The sequence below is a fragment of the Myripristis murdjan genome, chromosome 24 (genome assembly GCF_902150065.1).
Source record: "Myripristis murdjan chromosome 24, fMyrMur1.1, whole genome shotgun sequence".
NCBI classification, from domain to species: Eukaryota; Metazoa; Chordata; class Actinopteri; order Holocentriformes; family Holocentridae; genus Myripristis; species Myripristis murdjan.
This window is the reverse complement of record NC_044003.1, coordinates 31,508,204-31,529,529: the sequence shown is the minus strand read 5'-3', so window position 1 is coordinate 31,529,529 and position 21,326 is coordinate 31,508,204. Positions and strand designations below refer to the sequence as shown.

At 39.7% G+C, this 21,326-nt stretch overlaps 1 protein-coding gene across 1 annotated transcript in view; it reads left to right on the top strand.

Moving 5' to 3' along the window:
* fndc4a (fibronectin type III domain containing 4a) overlaps window positions 1-11,015 on the top strand; it is a 37,158-nt gene extending 26,143 nt beyond the window's left edge. Inside the window, exons 5-6 of the mRNA XM_030046688.1 lie at window positions 3,255-3,388; window positions 10,878-11,015. Coding sequence (XP_029902548.1) covers window positions 3,255-3,388; window positions 10,878-10,919 — 176 coding nt within the window. The 3' untranslated portion in view covers window positions 10,920-11,015. The remainder of the gene's footprint in view (window positions 1-3,254; window positions 3,389-10,877) is intronic.
* The last annotated feature ends 10,311 nt before the right edge of the window (window positions 11,016-21,326 follow it).

Genomic DNA, 21,326 nt, shown 5'->3' with positions numbered 1-21,326 from the left:
GACCTCCAGCAGCAGGTTTTCCCACTGCTGGGCTACAGAGTGATATCTTCAATAATACTCATTAGAAGAACCAAAGTAACATACTGTAGGGAATGTAAAGAAAAGAGTGGGAGTAAAAGAGTTGTTTGATCTAAAAAAAAAAAAAAAATGTAGCAGTTACACAATCTTCTTAAGCTTTTGCTGATGAAATTCTAGCTTGCAGCCAAATCATAAATTTATATCATGTTAAGTAGGATTTCCATGCATTTGAAATAAACAGTTTCTGCTTTATATAATAGTTGGAAAAATAATGTCTTCATAATGGGCTGCTATGTTGGAGGCAGATCCAGCTCAAAACAAACACACACACACACACACACACACACACACACACACACACGAAAACCAACCCTATAAACGACCCCATCAGTTGTTTGTCCAGCAGCTTATTATGACCCGTAGCTCCATTTTAAAGTTAAGTGACATCTAGTGGTCCTGTAAATGACGACACTGTGGTGGTCGGCATGTGAGGTGGCAGATGGGTGAATCAACATGACTTTCACTAAGATGAACCAAGTTGAAATCCGAGTGAAAGCAGTGCTCATTCGCCAGCTAATATAAGCAAACATAAGCCAACATTTTGTAACCTTAACCATGGCCTTTTCCTGCCTTAACCATTACAATAAACCTTTCCCTTACTTTAACAATAAGCTTTTCCTAACCTTACCCAAGTATTTTTAATAGCTAGAAAGCTAGTTTGCTCTAGATTGTATTAGAGATGCTCTTGTGGGCCATGTATGCTACTAATTCAGGAAACACTCCTGTTGGACACATAGAGAAGCTCTCCTGGCTCATATGCACTACTAGAAAATGCTCATGGATTATTGGATTATTTTCTGTATTTTGTGAGGAGTAAACCATCTTCTAAAGTATTTGAATATGTAAGGAAGACCTGGAAACCTCATGTTAAGCAGTTGTGTCACTGAAATAAAACAATGACAATACTAACACTAAAGCCGTGTTCAGACTGCAGGCAAATCGTATTTGTTTCTCTGATCAGATCTTTAAGACAGACTGTCCACACTGTTATTAGCAAGTGATCAGATTGGATTTGTGTGCCCAGACATCACCAACTTACCTGCATGGGTTGCCATGGTAATGACTTATGTGTCAGTAACTATGTGCGCTAGTGGCACAGCTTTCCAACGCAGAAGCAGGAAAAATGCACAGAAGATGCCAGCGGCCGTCTGTCCACATAATTTTGGTTGCTGGCAGCAGCATGGATTCTGCTCAGCTGCTCAACCGTTCTGCTGCACATCCGTCCCTTGGGATTTGACGTTGTTGTTGTGTGCTGCGTTGTGAGCGATGTAACAAATCCTATTTGAGTGTCCAGAGCGTCCGGACCGATATGCATCTGTAGAAATCTGACTGGAATCACATTTCAAACCGTCTCCAAATGTGTCTTGGATCTGATTTGCAAAACTCGCATTCCAGACTTTCTCAAATCAATCTGGATACAGTCTCGATATGACAAAAAACAGATTTGGTCTGGCAGTTGGAACAAGGCCCAAGTGTAGTGTCACTTCGCATCAGTAATTGTTTGGTTTCTCTTAATGAAGTAAAGCACAGTACATGAACTAAACCAGCTTAATCTGTCATGGGGCTTTACTGCTAACTGGCAACTCTCAGGTGTAAAACTTAACATTTCTGTCTTCCTCAAATACCTGTTCCCTTATCAATTACTCTCCAGTTTTTTACATATTTAAAGTTACCATTGTCATCCAGAGAAAATACTCAACTTCAACATACAGGGTGTCCATAAAGTCTCTTTACAATTTAACAAATTTATTACAAAAGCAAATGAATATCACAAATCCACAAATCTGTGGAAATTATTACAAAATAATGAGTAGATATTGAAGTTTTTGGTTTTTTTTGCCTCATTTAATACACCTCTATATGGGCACAATTAGTTGCACAAAGCAACTAATGTTCACTGTAGCAGAGCCTCATCAATAGAGGCAATGGCATCAGTGATCTTTTGCTTCAGGTCGTTGATGTCCAATGTGATGAAAAACCACTGATAACCACTGAGTACATAGAACAAATCTGATTAACATATCTCATCAATTGCTTTTGTAATAGATTTTTTAAATTGTAAAGAGACTTTGTGGACACCCTGTATTTCCACAGCAACATTTAAATTTCTCTTTACTGAGATTTATTACATTTATCAAAGGAATTCTTATAGTGCTCGATTTATGGGCCCAAATGTGCCAAAGGATCACGTTGAAGGTGAACACTCCTCTCTCCTGCTCTTTCTTGCTTGTGTGCAAACACTCTTTGCAGTATTACACTTACACACAAGAATATAAATCATTCAAAGTGTAAGTGCACTCAGAAAGCAATGCTGGCCTGTCTTCCTGTAATAAAAAGGAAAAACAAAAGGCAATTGCAGTAGATGGGTTCATAAATCATAATGCATTGTTTTGAATGATAAAATAAAATTTCATTGAAAGCATTTAAACATACACACAAACTCACTTTTCAGCATTCACTAATTAGCTTTGAATGTGGGACGGCTTTCATCAACATTTCCATTTCGACAAAGAGACAATGAGCCATGTAATTGCAGCATTGTTTTGTGTAATCTTCTGTAACATCTTCTTGAAATGTAAACTGACACAAAACAACACTCCTAACTTTCTAATTGTCCTCTGTTGAGAGCTGCTATTCTTCTGTTGAGAACTGCAATGTCACAGCTGTGCCACGTGATGAAAAATTCCACCTAGGACTATATAACAGCATAAACAGTACTGTGTATAGTAATCAGTCGCTGATTATATGAAATGAATACTTGATGATATGAAGTGGTTTTTAAAGGTCTCTATTTCTCATTAGTAGTTCTTATATTAATTTATGACCTCAGTGAAGCAAGCAAGTTAATTGCAGGCATTATCAAAAGTGGAGGCAGAACTGCAGCAGGCAGACTGCAAAATGCAACACAGCAAGCTTGTTGGAGAATTTGCTGTCGTCCAAGCTCGCAGATAAACACATGAGCATCTCAGGCCCCTTGGGAACTGAATTTCATTATCCACACAGCCTTTCAAAGTGCTCAGCTAAACCCAGTGGTGACAGGTGTGTGAGTGACAGCCGACACCATATGAATGAATTCTCAACCGCCTTTTGTCTCTGTGTGTGTGTGTGTGTGTGTGTGTGTGTGTGTGTGTGTGTGCGTGCGTGTGCGCCTGTGTTGCGTGCGTGCCTCCTGGCAGCTGTTATTGCCCTCTTCTGCCGACAGTATGACATCATCAAGGACAACGACTCCAGCAACAATAAGGAGAAGGCCAAGCCGTCCTCAGAGAGGAGCACCCCAGAGCACCACAGCGGAGGCCTGCTGCGGAGCAAGGTGAGCACGGCCGGGGTCAAATCACCTCCAGCACTTTCACGCAAATCAGGAAGCACATTTTTCTTGGGACAAGTTAAAGCCTACTGCCACTGAAGGAAATAAACTAAAGTATTGGGTTGATTTGCCTGCTGGGTCAGCCTTCTCTTGAGAACATGACAATATGGAGACCAAAATCCCTTGTCAAGCATTCTGCTCCAGTGATCCATGCTGCTGGAGGCTGAGTGATGGCATATGACTAGATTCACCCAAAATATAGACTATATATAGACTATAGACAAAGACTAGTACTGAGTAGTAGAAGTTAGTGGGTTTTATTATACAACCTTATATTGATTCATTGAATTTATAAATGAAATAATTAAAAGATGAATGTAATGAACCAAAACAGACATTTTATTAAATGTCACACAAAACAGACATTCATAACATAAAGACTAATACCGAAGTAATAAAAGTTACTGGGTGTTATTATATGACCTTATATTGATTTATTGATTTTATGATATATGACCTCATATTGATTAATTAATTATATATTATATAGATTAATTAATTTTATAATTGAAATATCATCAAAAGAATGATCTAATAAACTTTGTACCAAAATAGACATTATGAAACGTTTTTTTCTTTAGCTCCTCTGTCCATAGAAATCACTCAGGCTTGTTTTTTTTTTTCTCTTGAGATATTCCATACAGTTTTGGACATTGTTAAGGCGTTCTTTAACTGTATTTACACTGGCATTTGTAGTATGTAAACAAACTGCTGCATGCTCAGCTTCTTAGCACTCATTCATATCACCAAGATGTGTCTTCATGTTTATAGAGGTATTTTTGAAAACACTCAGTCTCCACAGCCTAATGCCAATTCTCACCATACAATAGTGATTCAACCCAGTTCATAAAATCTTCTCCAGGAAGAGGTCCTTATTTGTTGGGAAAAATAGCGTGCCACACACCAAATGATAGCGTTTGACAAAGAGTGGTTGGTTTGGAATAAATACAAGAATATAGGAGAAATATGATGCCACACTCACTGTCTTTCTAGTATATCAGGCCAGTGTGACTCACCACAGCAATGACCGTTTATAACGCTTTATAATGCTAAAGTCCAGTAATTTGTTTAGCTGTTTAGCAAGTCCCAACCTGGCCATTGAATTCACTTCCTATGCAAAATCATTCAATCATTCAATCATTCAAACCTTTATTTAAGCCTCAAAATCACTGAGGTTTCCCTCAATGTTGAAATAAACACATAAAATTGAACAATTCAAAAGAGATAAGATAAGATATTCCTTTATTAGTCCCACGGTGGGGAAATTTCACAATACAGAACAATACTGGTTCATTGCTGCACTGAGGTGAAGTGAATAAAACAAAGGTGATTAACAAATGACAGAAAGAAAATCATTTCAACAATTTAGATATAGGGCTCCATCTTTCACACTGCACTACCCATTGCCACTACCCACTACCTGTGAATTACGCATTTAGCAGCTTCCACTATCCCTAAACAGTATCTTGCGGCCACACTACCTGCTATGGCCTACATTATGCTGACTCAGAACCACCCGCTATCCCTTTTGGGCTTTTACAGGAGCGTGCCCAGGCGGCTTCAATGCGCGTCCACTTGGACACATGTGGACATGCACATGCGGCTCCACCTCCCCAGTTAACTCGCCTATAAAAAGCCACCTTGCTTTAGCCTCAGTTGAACCCCTGAGAAAATGGCAGAGATAGTACTAAATCGTGACCTTCCTCTCTCCATCTCGGGTTTTGGTTTGCGGGTTTAGGATAGCGCAGCCTGCTCTTAAAGGAAATGGCACCTGGCACACTGATTGGTTTAACTGGTGTAATGCCCAAACCACGCCTGTGCATAATGTAACAGGTAGCGCAAGTGTTTTAGGGATAACGGCAGGTGCGCAAGATAGCAACTTTTGCGAGGGAACACGTCTTATGCAATGCTAAATCCCCAAATAACGGGTTTAGGGACTCTGACATAAGATAATAATGTCAAACACATAATGCAGGGTACAAGAATGCAGATTGAGAAAGTCCTCATGTCATGTTCCAGTTCTCATAGGAGAAAACTGCTCTCCCAAAAGGGAAAGTAGTCCTTAGTAGTTTAAAATATCATGTCATTTTTACCTCATACTTAATGTTAACTTTACCATCTCCAGACTAAGCTGCATATCATTTACAAATATGTAAAATTTAGCTTGAAAGCTGAAAAAGTTGTGTTTTGCTTTTCTTTTTTACTACTGAAATATTGCTTGTGACATACAAGCACTCAGCACTGAGTATGCTAAAGTGTTAGCATGAAGCACCAGAGCAAACTGTCCACCAGGGAGCCATGAATAACACAGTCACATAGGCTGTGGTGTCGAGGCTGCTGATAATAAGCGTGATCGCCTGGGATACAAGACACACAGTTGCTAAGAGCTCTAAGATGACACCTTGATAAATGTGAGGGGAACGCTTGATGTCATGTAAGCAGAGTCAACTAGAACAGTGCCCAGTAATGCGTCAGCAGTTACGACACTCTCAGGTCAAGACCTGCCTTCCCCACACCGTCTTCCTAACCTAACCTCACTCTTTAAGAACCATACCAATGATTATGCATGTTTAGAATAATATCTACACTATCAGCTTTCTTCACCCCAGTCATCCACATTAGTCCCAGGGGACATTTGCAAACATTTGCTTTACATAGAAAATTATTAATTCTGTGCACTAATATAAGAGGGAAAACTGAGTGTATGCAATGTAAAATATGGGTAAATTGTAGTAAATGTGCCAAACATTCAAAATCACTGGTATGATCTTTTAAGAGCATTTGAATAATGGACAAATTGATACAGGCACATTAACTACTGCATGTTTGGAGTAAATCTCCCCCATGGCAAAAGTGGTTAGGAAAAAAAACCTTTTAACAGGGAAAAAACCTCAAGCAGAACCCGACTCTGGGTGGGCGGCCATCTGCCTCAACTGTCTGAAATCAAAATTAACTTAACTTTGAGACTTGAAATTGGGTGGAGTGAAATGGTCCCCTGGACAGATTGGGGTCAATTGTCTTTTATGCAGACAATTATCAGTTCTGTGGTTTATGAATGTTGACAACTTTGTTGGCCACAGAAGCAGAACATTATACGGTGGTTGTTTCTACCACAAATTCCAATTTGAAAATGGAAGGAGTCAGATTATGGGCTCTAGTTTCACAGACCTGGCGAGGCGGGGGCGTAGCGCAGATGTGCTTCGCCAACTGGGTGTGGCCAGGCGGATTTTCCAAGTTTGGCACGCCATGCTCGGTGGCGCAAGTACTCCACCGTCCCTCCTACCGGCGCAAGGGAGGAGAGAAGGCGTGGAGTGGGTTTGACACAGCCGATTCACATTTAACCAATCAAATGAGCCCCTGTCCTCGCCTTTAAAATGCGCTGCGCGAAGGCATAATGAAAGTTTACACAGCTGACATGGAGGTCTATTGCCACAGGCGGAGCGGAGCTCAGGAGACAGGCGCGGAGCGGAGACCGGCGAGCAGTGCGGACACGTCACCAAAACCTCACAGGCAGTCTTCCGGAATGTCAGGCACATTAACGATGCAATAAATACCGAAAAAAACACTATTCAATGCTACGATCACAATCAGCACATACATATATCTCCATATCAACTGTCCCGTCACAGCTGATGTCAGATCAAAGGAGATTGGCACCGTTTATGCTGATTGTGAGGTTCTGGTGATGTGCGCCAGGCAGCCAAACTTCCACTGCGCCAGCTCCGCTCCGCCTTGCGCGGAAAGTAGACGTGGTTTCAGATGGCGAGCTTTTGGCGCACCTCGGCGAAGCCTTTTGGCACGAAACTGTCACTGCGCCAAGTTGAATCTGTTGACACCTCCCCCTGCTGCGCCGCCACTCCCATCTCCGCGCAAGTCCGTCTGCGAAACTTGGACACTGTCCGCCTCTCCCGCTTCGCCGGTCGAAACTAGCTCTGCGCGGGGTTCGCCTCACTGCGCCACCCCGCGCTGCGCCGGGAAACTAGAGCCCTATATGTTGCAAAGTCTTTAGTACCCCTGCATGATTTTCAAAATGGTTAACTGCAATATAAAATGTGGGTAAACAGTAGTTGCGCCAAACATTCAAAATTGGTCCTTCAAGTAAGAAAACAATGATCAGCTGGAGTGGATAGCCCATTCTTCCCAAGAACAGAATAACAGCAAATACGTATTTCTAAGATTTTTTTTTTTTAAGACCTTTAGTTTCAGATATTTGTTTTGTGAATTTGCATGTCAAAGCTTTATGCCAAAAATGAATGAAGGAAATGACAGTGTGCATTTCTATATTTGTATTTAATTTTTTTTTTTTAATTTTTTTTTTTTTTTGTTTACACAAAACTTGAAAAACATCTCATATCAAAATTATTATATCAAATCTGATACCAGAGATCAAATGGTCACTAGTATCACCTCTAAATGAGTTTCACCTCACATTTTTATTTTGTTATGAATAAACATAAACTGACCTTCAACCCAGTATGAAATATTAATCAAATATGCATGTTTGCAGAGATGCAGATCATGTAATGTATTTATTGTGTGCTCTTCTGTATAGTGCACAAACAGCAGTTATTTTCCCATTTAGTATTGTGCTGAATCAATGCCTGGTGAGTTTCATGCCTGAATTCATCTTTACTCAGACAGCAGGGTTGCTGGAACACATCTCCACCACAGATCTGTTTCTTGGAGTTCATTTCAAGCTTGACCTTTATATATGACAATTCATTTTCTTCATAACATCTCTTGGTTCAGATCAGTATCCATTTCATACATGAATTCCTGTAACGCTGTAGCCAAAACCCAATCTGTAATGTGGCACTCTTTATCAAAGATCTTGACTGGTTTAAAAAAAAAAAAAAAAAAAAAAAAAAAAGACCAGGAAAGAAAAAAAAATAAAACAAAACATATGTTGTATATGGTGTCCTGCTTCTGTAACTATGGGAATCTGCAAGATTCCATGTTGCATCCCCACTCAATCATCAGGAAAAAGAAAATCATCTACATGCAGAATGTCAGTTATGGAGGATACAGAGGACAAATGGTTGCTAAGTGAGAACTGAGAAAATATTAAAATGCATTAGTAATATGATATGATATTTTGGTTAATACAGTGTACCAGAAAAAGTGTAGACATTCTGTAGATAATATTGAAGTAGTTTTATCAAAACATACTCCAAGCTGTCTCAGAGGTATATGTCGGTGTTTTCTGTGCCCTACTTCAGATGCCGTCCTATTAGTGTACACAGTTTTTCAGAAAACAGCTTCTCTCCACAGCTTAACCGTAAATCAGCAAACACAGCCATATTTGTGCACTGATGAAATAAACCCTCTAATCCTTTCACACATGTATTACACCAAAATCTCACAGCGGTTAAACTTCAAAACACCTGGCACACAAAAGAGACTAAATAGAGCAGCGGAGAAAATGCTGGAGAGAAGAAGGGGGAATTGATACGGTCCGTTTCCACATGTGCTAGGTACAGAAAAGTGGATGGGAAAGTGACTTTGACAGCAATAGATTGTGTCTGCTTTTCACTCTAATTGATCAGGCACAACCTTGCTGATGACCGTGATCGATGGTGATGATTTTTCTTTAGGCCTATCTGTCAGACAAGGACACTCACAACAAAATCAGAACAAACTTGGCCCACTGCAGCACGTTCACAACATACAATGACTTTGGATCGGTGCTTTGCTGGGGAGCTTTTAAAAGGACCATGCCAGTGATTCTGCATGTTTAGCCTAACATGTACTTCAAAATGTATAAACGTACATACATATGCATACACGTTTCTGCGAATCTTTTCCCAAAACAAGCAGTCACATTTTAGAGCTCTTTAGAAAAATATCATTTTTCTAACCTTTTATCCAGCCACTGGAGTCCATTCTTTCCACTAGGATGTCCAATATCAAATCAATTCCATTCCATTTGTATAGCATCAAATCATAATAAGTTATCTCAAGATGCTTTACAGAGACCTAACAGATTTCGGGTCATCCCATGACTCAAAATCATCCCCATGAGCAACACATGATGACAGTAGTGGGGAAAAAACCCTTTTCACTGGGAAAAAACCTTGAGCAGAACCCGGCTGTGGGTGGGTGGCCATCTGCCTTGATATAAAAATTTCCTACCTTTTATTAAGCCATTGGTTTCCATTCTTTCTACTACGACACTTCACAAACTTTCTTCACACCAGTATTCCATCACCGTAATAAAGTCCTCCACATTACATTTTCTAATGTGGAGGACTTTTCTAATGCTCCCGCCGCCATAAAATAGTCCCCAGGAAAACATTTGTTATCAGTTCTGTGGTTTATGAATAGCAACAGTTTTCATAGGTAAAGAAGCAGAACATTATAAGGTGGGAGTCAAAAATTCAAATTTGAAAATCAAGGAAGTTAAATTATATGTTGTAAAATGATTTGCAAAATGGTTTGCTGCAATGTAAAATGTGGGTCAGTTGTAGTAAATGGGCCAAACAATCAAAATCATTGGTATGGTCCTAATATCCTTGCATAAAATGTCTCTCTATAATTAATATTCACATGTGAGAATAAACTGCAGAGTTTTTCAGCAGCAGACACAATACTGTATAGGTAGAAGATGGCACACACAGAAGTGGGTGATACATATAAAAGAGGCAGCATATTGGTAGTAATGTAGTGTACCTTATAAGCCTTTGATTTACACCTTCAATAAAGAGCTGCTGAGGGCTATGATATTCAAACTGATGAACTTTGAAAAAGGGAGCTGTGAAAGCTTTGAAATTACAGCCTCTCCGGCACTGTAAACAACTAGTGACCTACATAACAAAAATCAAACAATCAGCCCTTGAGGGGACAGAGATCTCGCCGAGGCTTTCCGTTCATTCCGCCCCACAGTGGAATCCTTCAATCATCTCTTATTTGAAGCAATAAATGAGAGTGATGGTTTTAATTCCAATAGTCTTCTTTTTTTTCCTCCTCCTTGCTGCCTGCTATTTACAGAAAGGCCACTTTTTCTTTTTAATTAACTCAAGGCCTGTGTTATCCCAGTACCCTCCAATATTCATTATATTAACCCTGAAAACTAAGAAAGTGAATCATTTAAAGTACTGTAGCTTCTTTGTTGCCAGTTACTCTGGGGGATAAAAGTTGTAAAAATGAGGAATTTAAAAGTTTGGGGCTTATTTAGTTGAGCCTAGATCAAACTATGAAAACATCTGAAGTGCTTTGAAGTGGATTAATCTGTATTATTTTGGAACACAGATTATCAGTGTCTCCAAGCATTTTTTTTTCCTTAATACTGTTTGAGTTCATGGCTTAAATGAGCCTCCTCAGGCACATCACTTGGTAACAATGCAGTCGTCTTCTACGATCCAATAATGCCTTAAAAATGGAGAAAGGAAAGGAAAGTTGTGTTGATTTGTGTTTTTTTTTTTCTTATCTTTTGCAGTTTCATCCCTCTGTGCCATCTATCAACATCATTGAAGTTTGAGGGGAAGGATGCGGATGTCAAGATTTCCACATAGCATAGCTCCTCTCCTCCTGTAACTCTATTTTCAAACTTTCTCACGACGAGGAAACAAAAAAAATATACATCTATCTGGACTGGAGACAATTCGGTGTTTACCATGAGGCACGATGTCGATGCAGGTTGACCAAGTTCATCTTGCTGAAGACACACATGCATGCACACATGTATTTGTAAAGAAAATGTCTACACAAAAACACACATACAGCCTGTCCCTGCTCACCTACCTACCCACACACACACACACACACACACACACACACACACACACACACACACACACACACACATATACACACACACATTCCATAGCTCAAAGAAACCTATCCCTGCAGGGTGATAGCGCATTAAGTAATGTTAACACGATATGTGTGTTTGCCAGATGCTTGGTATGTTACTGCAATACAATACACACAATGATCATCTCTGGGAGGCCTGTCTTCATGTTTAAATAGGCAGTGTATTTTTGATATTGTTGTGTACAACTAGATGCCATGGTCTTATTAATTTGTACTTGCATTGCTACATGGATTATTAAGGGATAACTGCACTTATTTTGAAGCTGGGTCTTATTTCCCTTGTTATTTGCCATCATGATCATTGATTGTCTTCAGACCTACATCATTTACTTCACTGTAGTGCTCTCAGAGGTCCATTGTGGTCGGGAACGTTCTTGTCCACCCAGGAAATCATCAGCATTTGAATCCAAAACCTGATCAAAGTCAAAATCAGAGAATTGTCGATGGGATTCTGTTGCTTCAGTTTGAAAGATTCCTTTACTTGTTGAAACAGCCACACTCAAAATCATTTGCATTTGTGAAAAATTGCCACATATCCTTATTGTAACACCAGGAGGTTCATATGAACAGTTTTTCACAGTTGGCAGATCATATTCCCAGAGCATTAAATGAATATGACACCAACAGTCTACTTGCCAATGAGCTAATGCTGGTTAAAATTACAGATCTAATGCAGTATATGTAAATGTGAACTGTGGATAATTAGAAACTGCATTTAGAAAGGACCCATTGCAGTGTGAGTGCTACTGTACTGAGAGTGTTTAAGTCCCTTTATGAATTCAACTGTTGGAAATTACCTGTGTGTGTGTGTGTGTGTGTGTGTGTGTGTGTATTGGACAACAGCGCTCCTAGCAACCTCAAGGCAGAAAGCTGTCGTGAAGTGATGATATCTTGAACATAATCAATAATTATGATGGCAACAACTCGGAAACAATAAGCAGATTTAAAATCATCCTAATTATCCTTTAATGTACCACCATATCACAAAAGTATATTACTGCCTGTGTGTTGCAGGCAGCTTAGTGACAGGGGAAGGGGTCTCTAGCTTTGGGGAAAAGTCAAATATATATTCAAAATCGATTTGAAGAAACCACACCACACATTTCTAAATCTCGAATAATTCAACTCAAAGTAAAATGCCATTGTGTGAATAACATTGCATTTTTCTCATGTCTGTACATATTTCATTCATTTACTAGAAGACTTTGCATGCAGGTCATTTGCCTGTAGAATAGCATTTGATGTGCATTCTAATTTACATGAAAAAAGATAATAAAGTAAAATAAACATTGCAATACTGTAAAACTATTACTATTTTGATTCCTCTATTTAACCTGCTGCGTCTTAACACTGACACACTGTAGATCTTGTAAATGTCCATATTTTCAGGGTTGAAATAAAGCTTTTGATTGCTGTATTGATAGGTTAGCAGCTAATGCAATGGTGTTATTGAGAGATTCTTGAAATTTACTCCTCTGGGTGAACTTATGGACTTTGTCTCACTTAAGAATGAACCTTTTTAACAGTGACCTTTGCAGAAGGTGTGTTTGCAAATAATCTAACCTTAAGTCTCTGTCCTGGATTTTGTCTTGTTCTAAATGCAGCTATGAGGCTTGTATTTAATCTTAACTTTTAAACGATAACTCAATTAACACTAACTCACAAATGCCAGAGAACGCTGCACTGCCCTCCAGGAGCTGAAACTGTCAGGCGTGCAGCCGCAGGTACTTTACCACTGACAGCTGCTAAAAATACCTGCCACATCACAGATGTGGCAGCAGGTGTGGTCACAAGTGCAAAATGACACAGAAGTTTGAATCCCTAGAGGGTAGTCCAGCAGAACTTTTATGGCATTTGTAATTTAGACTTGAGTTACTCTTTAAAAGTGAAAATGATCTAAAAGCTGGTTTTAGGTCACTTTTTAACATTTGGTCACTGGCTTCCAGTCAATTTTCGAAAGCAATTAACGACTTGAGCCTTGTTTTATTAGAACAAGGCGTTCATCAGTAAGTGTTATCTTACATCTACAAGCAGTGCTGTGTTCCAACTCTCGGGTTTGCTCCTTCCCTGTGACTGCTTTAGGGACTGTGTCAGGCGAGTTTAAAGGAGTGAGCATGGCAGTTTTGAAGAAGGATATTACATTTTTGAATCTGGTTAAAACTGTGAGCCACTTTTGGCTTGATTTGATGATGTGGGGTTTTCCTGATGCTGTCAAACACAGTTGTATGATTCTGATTTGTTCATGGTAATGAATAGTGCCACAAGACTGATTTCTTACATTGTTTTTTTTAAATTAGCAACTCAATTTTAGAGCAAAATTATTACCTCAAACTACATCTCCAAACTTGTACTGTACCTGCAGATGTAAGCTGTGGGATACCACTGTCTGCTGTAGCACTTCACATTCAATAATTCATTTTACCTAGGCTTTAAACTGTACAGTTTCTTAATCAAAACTGTAATTACACAGAGTACAGTATAGCTCAGCCTAAAATAGAAAGTGATTACAGTGTCTTAAGGACTAATGGCTAGTAGTGTACTTCCTCCCTTGTTCTCCTAATTCCCCTCTCAGTGTTTTGGTGCAATAACTGCCCCACAAGACTGCTCCTGTGAGATCACTGTACACTTATTCACAGTCTGTTGATGGCGCAGACAGACAGGTCAACTGTGACGTGGCTAAAGTCATCATAGGCTGAAAAGTACAAAATACACATTTGCATTAGGTTAACACATCTGTAAATATAAGGTCTGCGTGGGAGTTGATTCTATTTTTATCACTCAACACCGTCTCTTCATGTGGATCAATAGCAGTATTAAGCGCACTTCAGTGTTTTCCAGCTGCACTCTAGCTCTTCTCTCTGCACGTAAGAGCTGTGGGAACGGAGCAGGCTGTCAAAGAGGCCCGAGCATCACTTTAAGCACAGCCTCATTATATGGGTCATTCACTGTGTCTTTAACAATGCTTGTTAATGGTTGTTGAAGTTTAACGAGACTGCAGCTCTTCCGTTTGGTGCCATCAGCTGTCACGAAGCTTTGCCGGGGCCAAGCGTTTGTTGAGGTGTATGTTAAAGCTGCTGCTGTGCTTTTAAAAGTTCTGCATTTTAAATTATAGTTTTGCAACTGCAGCCATTCCTTCTGTTCCTTTCGCAGTTTTGTTTTTTTTTTTTAGAGATTCTATTTTTGGCATTTCTGCTTTATAGAGATTGGAAAGGCAGGGGAGGGAGAGGGGGTGACGTCCAGCAAAGGGCTTGACTCGGAAACGGGCTTCTGCGGTAAGAACTGACCTCACTGATCCTTAATACATCGTGCTCGCTCCACTGAGTGAGCCACCGCAGTGCACCTTTCATCCCTTTATGAATGAGCACCCAGTCTTCTCTGAAAATTTCATAGTTTACGTTAATTGTCACAAATTCATCATACACAAGAGAAGCTACAAAACATAACTTAAAGGACCACACAAATGATTTTGAATGTACTATGTCATGTACTGTAGAACTGATCATTTTCTGTGTAAAGCAAACGTCTCCCTAGGGACTATTTTCTACAGTGGAGGGACCGTTTCACTTAATTTCAAGTCATCAAAACACAACAGTGCTGCTGCTCTTATGAAAACTAATGCGGAAGACTTTGTTACGGTGATGGTTTGAAATCTGTAATGGTTCATTTTTATATTATTTATATATATATATATATATAATGGGATGAATGGGAACCAGTGGCTGAACAGGAAAATGATGTCAAGAGTTCTAAGATACAACGTCTTATTTTGGGAAAGGAGCAGCAATTTGAAGTCTACTCGTTATTTAGATATTCTTCTAAAAATGCAAAATCCTCTGTATGGTCCTTTAAGACAAATCAGTTTGTTTATTGTGCTAGACAGCCGGCACAGCTCTGCATAAAGCTACAGGGGTCACTTTGTGTGGCTGAGTGCCTTGCAGATTATTCTCTCAGCTGCAAAAAGGGCTAAGCTGACATTATATCTGACCTCCACCTGCCAGTGTTATCACTAATAGCCTCCTCGTATCACTTAAACACAGAAAGGTACAGCCATTGCCAAAAAAAAATTAAGCAATTAGCATAGAGTAAGGCAAAATGTTAAAAATCCACTTAGCAATTAATTTCTCACTTATGACTATCTAATGAGCAATACATTTGCAGATCGCAGACTAGCATGGACAAATGAGACGAAGATAATGAACACCTTGCCCCAGAGTGAAACAAGAGCTCCTGATTTAGCATCTACTGAATTATAAACTCTGTATTCCGCATTGTAAGAAGCAGGGAGAGAAAGCAAAAGAGAGAGAGAGAGAGAGAAAGAGAGAGAGAGAGCGGGGTTGCAACATTCAATCTACTACCTCCTTTTTGTCTTGTTTTGTATTGTTTTCCATCGTGTCTGGCCTAAATTGAACGCCTGGGGCCGGCGGTGGCGTGTGAGGTTACACAGGATGTCAAACAGCGGCAGTTCTGTAACTGCACAGTTGCTCAAGTTCCCTGCCCCCGAGGAAACTTAAATAATTATCCATTATCAGATTATGATAGTGTAAGTTTAAAAAAATCTTCTATGGATTTCAACAATACACCCACAAATCTAATAAGCCAGGATGATGTAAGCTTCAGGTAGCCTGTATGTAGAAGGGTCCAATCTATAAAATGTCAGCAAGGAAACAGGAGAGTAACAAATTTATGGAACGGTAAGCAGTCGAAGTGGAGAAAGTCGATATTAATGACCTCTTAAACAATAATGAGCGCATGTATCATTTCATCAACATATATCAAGTCAGATGAGAAAACCAGTACATGCAGATCCCAATGTGCAATATTTTTACAACATTTTTTTTTTTTTTTTTTTTAATTCTTGTGTGTTCTTGTGTGTCTTCTTTTGAAATGTTCTTGTGAGTTTTCTTTTCTAAAACTTTTTAAATGGCACTAGGGAGGACTGCGCCTTTCAATTTCGTTGTGCTCGTTGCAATGACAATAAAGACATTCCATTCCATTCCATTCCATTCCCATTCCATTCCAACACCACATAAATCCAGTAACCAGGTGGATAAAACCACATAACACCACCAAGCAGGTTCACAGTTTCTCCTGCTAGCCATCGTCCCTCTGCAGAACTGACTCCAGGCTGGGCACATTTGCTGATCTCCTCCCTGAGGCCAGGCCTGGTGTTTCAGAGAGTCTTAATCCCCGGCAGTCCATGGCTTCATGCCGGGAAAGGCAGGGTGCTACTGTGCACACACGCTCGGCCATCTGAGCATTCTGGATCTCTCTGTAGTCCAGGAATATTTCAATCTCAGATTCCCAACGGTCAAGGACAGTGTGATGAGCGTTGCACTGCTCTGGAGTCTCCTCCATCATCGCTCCCTCATCCAGCATGACTGCATTGAAGCAGAAGGGTCGAGAAGTGTCACAGTCATAAATATTTTATTTATTCCAAAGCATATAAAGCTGGGGAAGGCAGTTTTTTTGTGTGTGTCATTGGGCAAAAATTCCATAATAGCTTTTCAGCATATTCTAATTCAAGTGATCTGAGAGAAAAGTAGACCTCTGCACCTCCTCTTGGCTCTGTTTTCAGGCTTTCGAAAATCTAGCCATTGACGGGAGACTTTAGCCAATCACAGGTCATTTTAAAGAGAGGGTGTTTCTTTTGGCTGTTCTATAAATGCAGATGAGCATTTATGCGATTGATTTGTATATTGATTTGATTTGTATCTGTCCTGCCCTGACGAGTTTTGATCCCTTCTCCCCCAGACCCCTACAATACAAACTTCACAAGTCTCGCTTTGACATATCCTGCCATATCTTCATGCTTATCTGGTGGGAGGGGCTTAGAGAGAGGGGAGAGCTGCAGGACAAGAGCTGAATTTTTAAATTCTGACTTTTTTTTTTTTTTTTGCCTTTGCCTTTGCCTATCCCAGCTATCACTGGTCTTTAAAACAGGACTTGCAGGAATATCTGCACAGGATCTGCAATGTCCCTTCTGACCATCTCAGTTTTCAACAGCAAGCTGACCTGCTGCAACTGTCAAGCTGATGGGAACTACATCATGCAGTATCTGCAGACCGCCTGAGCATGAAATCCCTGCTAATCTTACAGATACTGCAGTTTTCAAACTCCTCTGACACAGTGCTGATAAATATCATTATATTGTAGCTTTTCTCAGGTTTCTTGTACTATTTTACTCTCAAGAATGGGGTAAAAGGTTGTTCCTAATCTTGCTTGCTGTTTGGCATTGAACAAAAAATGTTTTTGTGCCTTGTGTTTGGAGGCACATTGCCAAGATGTGGCATCTGTATTTATAGAAACCAAAATGATATTTGCATACCTCCACAGTCAGCAGACTAATCAAACACTCACAAATAGCCTCTCTGTCTCCCGCTAAACCAAATCAAAACTGAAGCACTGAGAGGATGAATAAAGTAAAGGTTTCCCTATTGAGAGATGTTCCAAGCGAAATAATTCAATTAATTTCTGTGACTGTCGGAATGTGCATGGCATGGCCAATTGTAACAGATGAAAATAACCCCCAAAAACTCATCTGGACTGTAAACATCTTGGCCTATTGTCTCTTCACTGGCTCCCAATACTGCAACAAATGTTTTAAAAATCCTACTTTTCACATCCAAAGTTTTACGTTTGTTGCTCCAAAATTTATCAAGCTTACTTAAACCCAACCAAACTGTTCACTCACTGGCCTTCTCCTGCAAAGCTCTGTCTCTTTGGCACCAGCTTATAGGGCCCGTGACAATTCAGTTCTGCCTGCAGACTGTCATTTATTTTCTGGTGAACTGGCCTTGTGTTGTTTCATGCTCTCAAGTCTGAGCCATTCTTAATTTTATCTCCTTAATCTGTACAGCAATCATTCCCTTAGTTCCTTGTGAAGTACCGGCCTGCTTGTTAAACATGCTTTTTGACATAAATTTACATTCACAAGTTCAGCTTTGTGCCAGAGAAAAGTGACAACAGACAAGTTTATACTAACATGTACCTTCACTTGCTGCATTGTTATACCAGAGTATGATGGTTTATTAGGGCCATTGTAGGGGGGGTGGGTGGTGGGGGTGGGGGGGTATGGAGCCGGGGGAGGAGGATAATATTCTGAGACAGGATTAAAGTTGTAACTTTGTAAGAAAAAACTCTCCTAGAATTTTTTGAAATTTTTGTTATTTGTTTTTCCTTACAGTGGCCCTAATACGCCGTCATAACAGAGAAATCCTCAAGGCTGTGAAGTTAAAGACATAATGAAGAGCATCTTTGTACACATGCATGGAAGGGAACTGGGCAACTGCACCAAAATGATATTCTTTAACAAATTCCCCCAAAAAGTGACATTTTAACTGTCAAAAAATTGGTAATCTGTAAAATGCAGTGCAGTAAATAGGATCCAGTATGTTTTTTTTTTTTTTTTTTTTACCCTTTGTCTTGTGCAGACTCACTGCCTCAGGCAACCCTTTAGCCCTGCTCCTTGTTCATATTCATACAGTATTCATCTTGAGACGCTGTAATGGCTGAATGACACTTCTGGAGCCACATGTGACAGAGCAGTCCTGAGGTCACGCTGGGGAGCAGCTCATCCCCAGTTTTTACCTTCACTGCACTGACCTCGTGATCATCTAGATAGCAACCAACACCATGCAAAAGAATTGTATGTGAAACACAATTCCTGTCTCAAAACTGCTGGCGTAAGTTACGGTTCCCTGTGACATTCATTATTCACTTGCCACGTGTAGTCAAATGTACTTTCAAAGATTACACGGCTTGTCAGGGTGATAAATCGTCCACAGTCAATCACATTAGGCGAACACCTGCAGGCACAAGAGCATACAGATGTCAAAGTCAAGCTGAAATTGAGTGGTTCTGTGTAAGGGTCGTGAAGCAAACCGCAAGCAATGTTACAGCATTCAAAGTGCAAATATACAAGGACCTTGGTAAACAAATAAATAAATAAATAAATAGAATGGTTAAATATCAGCATGGCGGATATATTAATAAACTCTAACATCAGGGTTGAGATGGATAATTTGCTTGGCAACTACATTCGGACAACTGACAAAACGTTGCCCGCAGGCTTGACATGCATTATTCATTAGTTAAGTTTTTAATAAGACATGCACGGTGGACTAAAAGAACGGACATATGGATGAGAATGTGTCAGTCAAAGAGCAAAACAGGAGAATGTGCTTGTATTTGATCTGCAGCAGTGAGTCGAGCTGAAAAAAGCTCAAGAGAAGAAGATTTTTTTTGGAATGTAAATGTTTTTGGACAGACAGTGGAAGCATCAATTAAAATGGAAATCCCACACATATACAGAAAACATCTGAATGTGTTCTGCTGGACTGCTTCTATGAGTTGTGCTTGTTTTTTCATTCAAATCAAAATTGATTGCTACACTAAGACAGTGCAATTACATTGTGAGTTATTCTTACACACTAAATTAATAGTAGATAAGGTTATGACTGAAACAGCAGTTTTTTCAGACAGTAGCCTTGAATACAAACAAAAATGTGTTCATTGCAGTAGAGTGTTTGTACAAAGTCCTTTATTATGCATAAATATGTAACAAACCAGAACAGTTTCCAAAGTCTGTACAAATAGGATCTTTACATAGTTTAGGACAAATATTACTCACAAATTGCTATTATAATTATCACAATACTATTCATGGAAACCCACCAGTTGCATAGATAGAAAATAAGCACCTTCTTTGAAAAGTAAACTGATATTGTAAACGTCATTTATTAATCTGGGTAATACTATATAGCTTATCTGAGAAAATCTCTCTTTTTTCAACTTCAGATATTCCACTGTACAAGTCTCAAGTGCTGTTTGGCTTGGGGCCCTCCCACATTCATTTGTATTCTCTGCATGCTGAACTCAAATTGGTGTGGATTACCGAGCGTCCAGCCCCCTCCCCTCCCACACAGAAACTTTTCAGCATTGCATCCACTGAGGACTTGCTGGGAATCTGCCAGTGTGGACGCACAGGGTTTGTGTTCAGTTCAAAAGGAGGATCCAGTGTGATGGATCCCGAGAGGCTTGGCTGCAAAGTGAAATTACATCATAGAGACTTTTTGACTGGGGATGTCAACTCTGACAAGCAATCCAAAAAGAAAGCTACTGGGCCGGGATTATATCTAACAAGTTTAAATATAATGTACAATTTGTTTTGTTCATTGAACACAATGAACAAAACAAATTAGGTAATATTGTCCCTCATTTCCAATTCCTCATCACATATATGACTGAATATGTTTTTCGTTTTGTGAATAGAAGACTTCAAGACAAGCTTTAAAAATTAAAGACAACCTATTGCTATTGAGTTAGCTAAAAGGGTTTCTACAATAACCAATAAACAATAAACAACAGAACAGTCCATAATCCATCCATCCATAATGAAGCTTGGGGTGAAACTATGTATTAAAACAATGTCAGTTAGCACGTTTCTAAGTAACCTTGTTTCAAAACTACATTTTTTAAGTGTCCCCTGGCACTTTGTCATAGCCCCTATGAAAATATCACTCAATAAAACAATAAAACCTGATATTGAAACCATTAAAATCCCTCTGTAAATCACAGGCTAATAAAGTAACTGGTGGTACATAAATTCTGCAGAAACTGCCTCCACTTGTGAGGAAAAAATGTATGTGGAAAAAAGAGTGAGGAAAGACAAAATAACATTACATGTTGACGCAGCACACGGCTGACCTTGAATCCCACAGTCACCACTAAATGCAAAGATCATCCACTGCGATGCTGGAGGCTAGCGCTGGTATCCAAGGTGTCTGGTGCTCGTCTCCTCTGACATTTGCAATGGACTTGGTATTTCAGCTGGTCAGGAATGAAACAATGCAATTAAGCTCCACGGCCTAACCCGATAAGCCGACCAATTATTCTGCAGTGGGTGTCATGACAACGACACAGAGCCCCCACTGCCTCTCGCTCCCCTGCCTTTACAATTATTCTCAGACATGATGCAATGAATACAAAGAACAGGACCATCTCAGCCAGCATGAGGTACCATATAAAATCCTCTTGACAAATGAACATAATCTCTTCATTGGTCTAAGGTAAT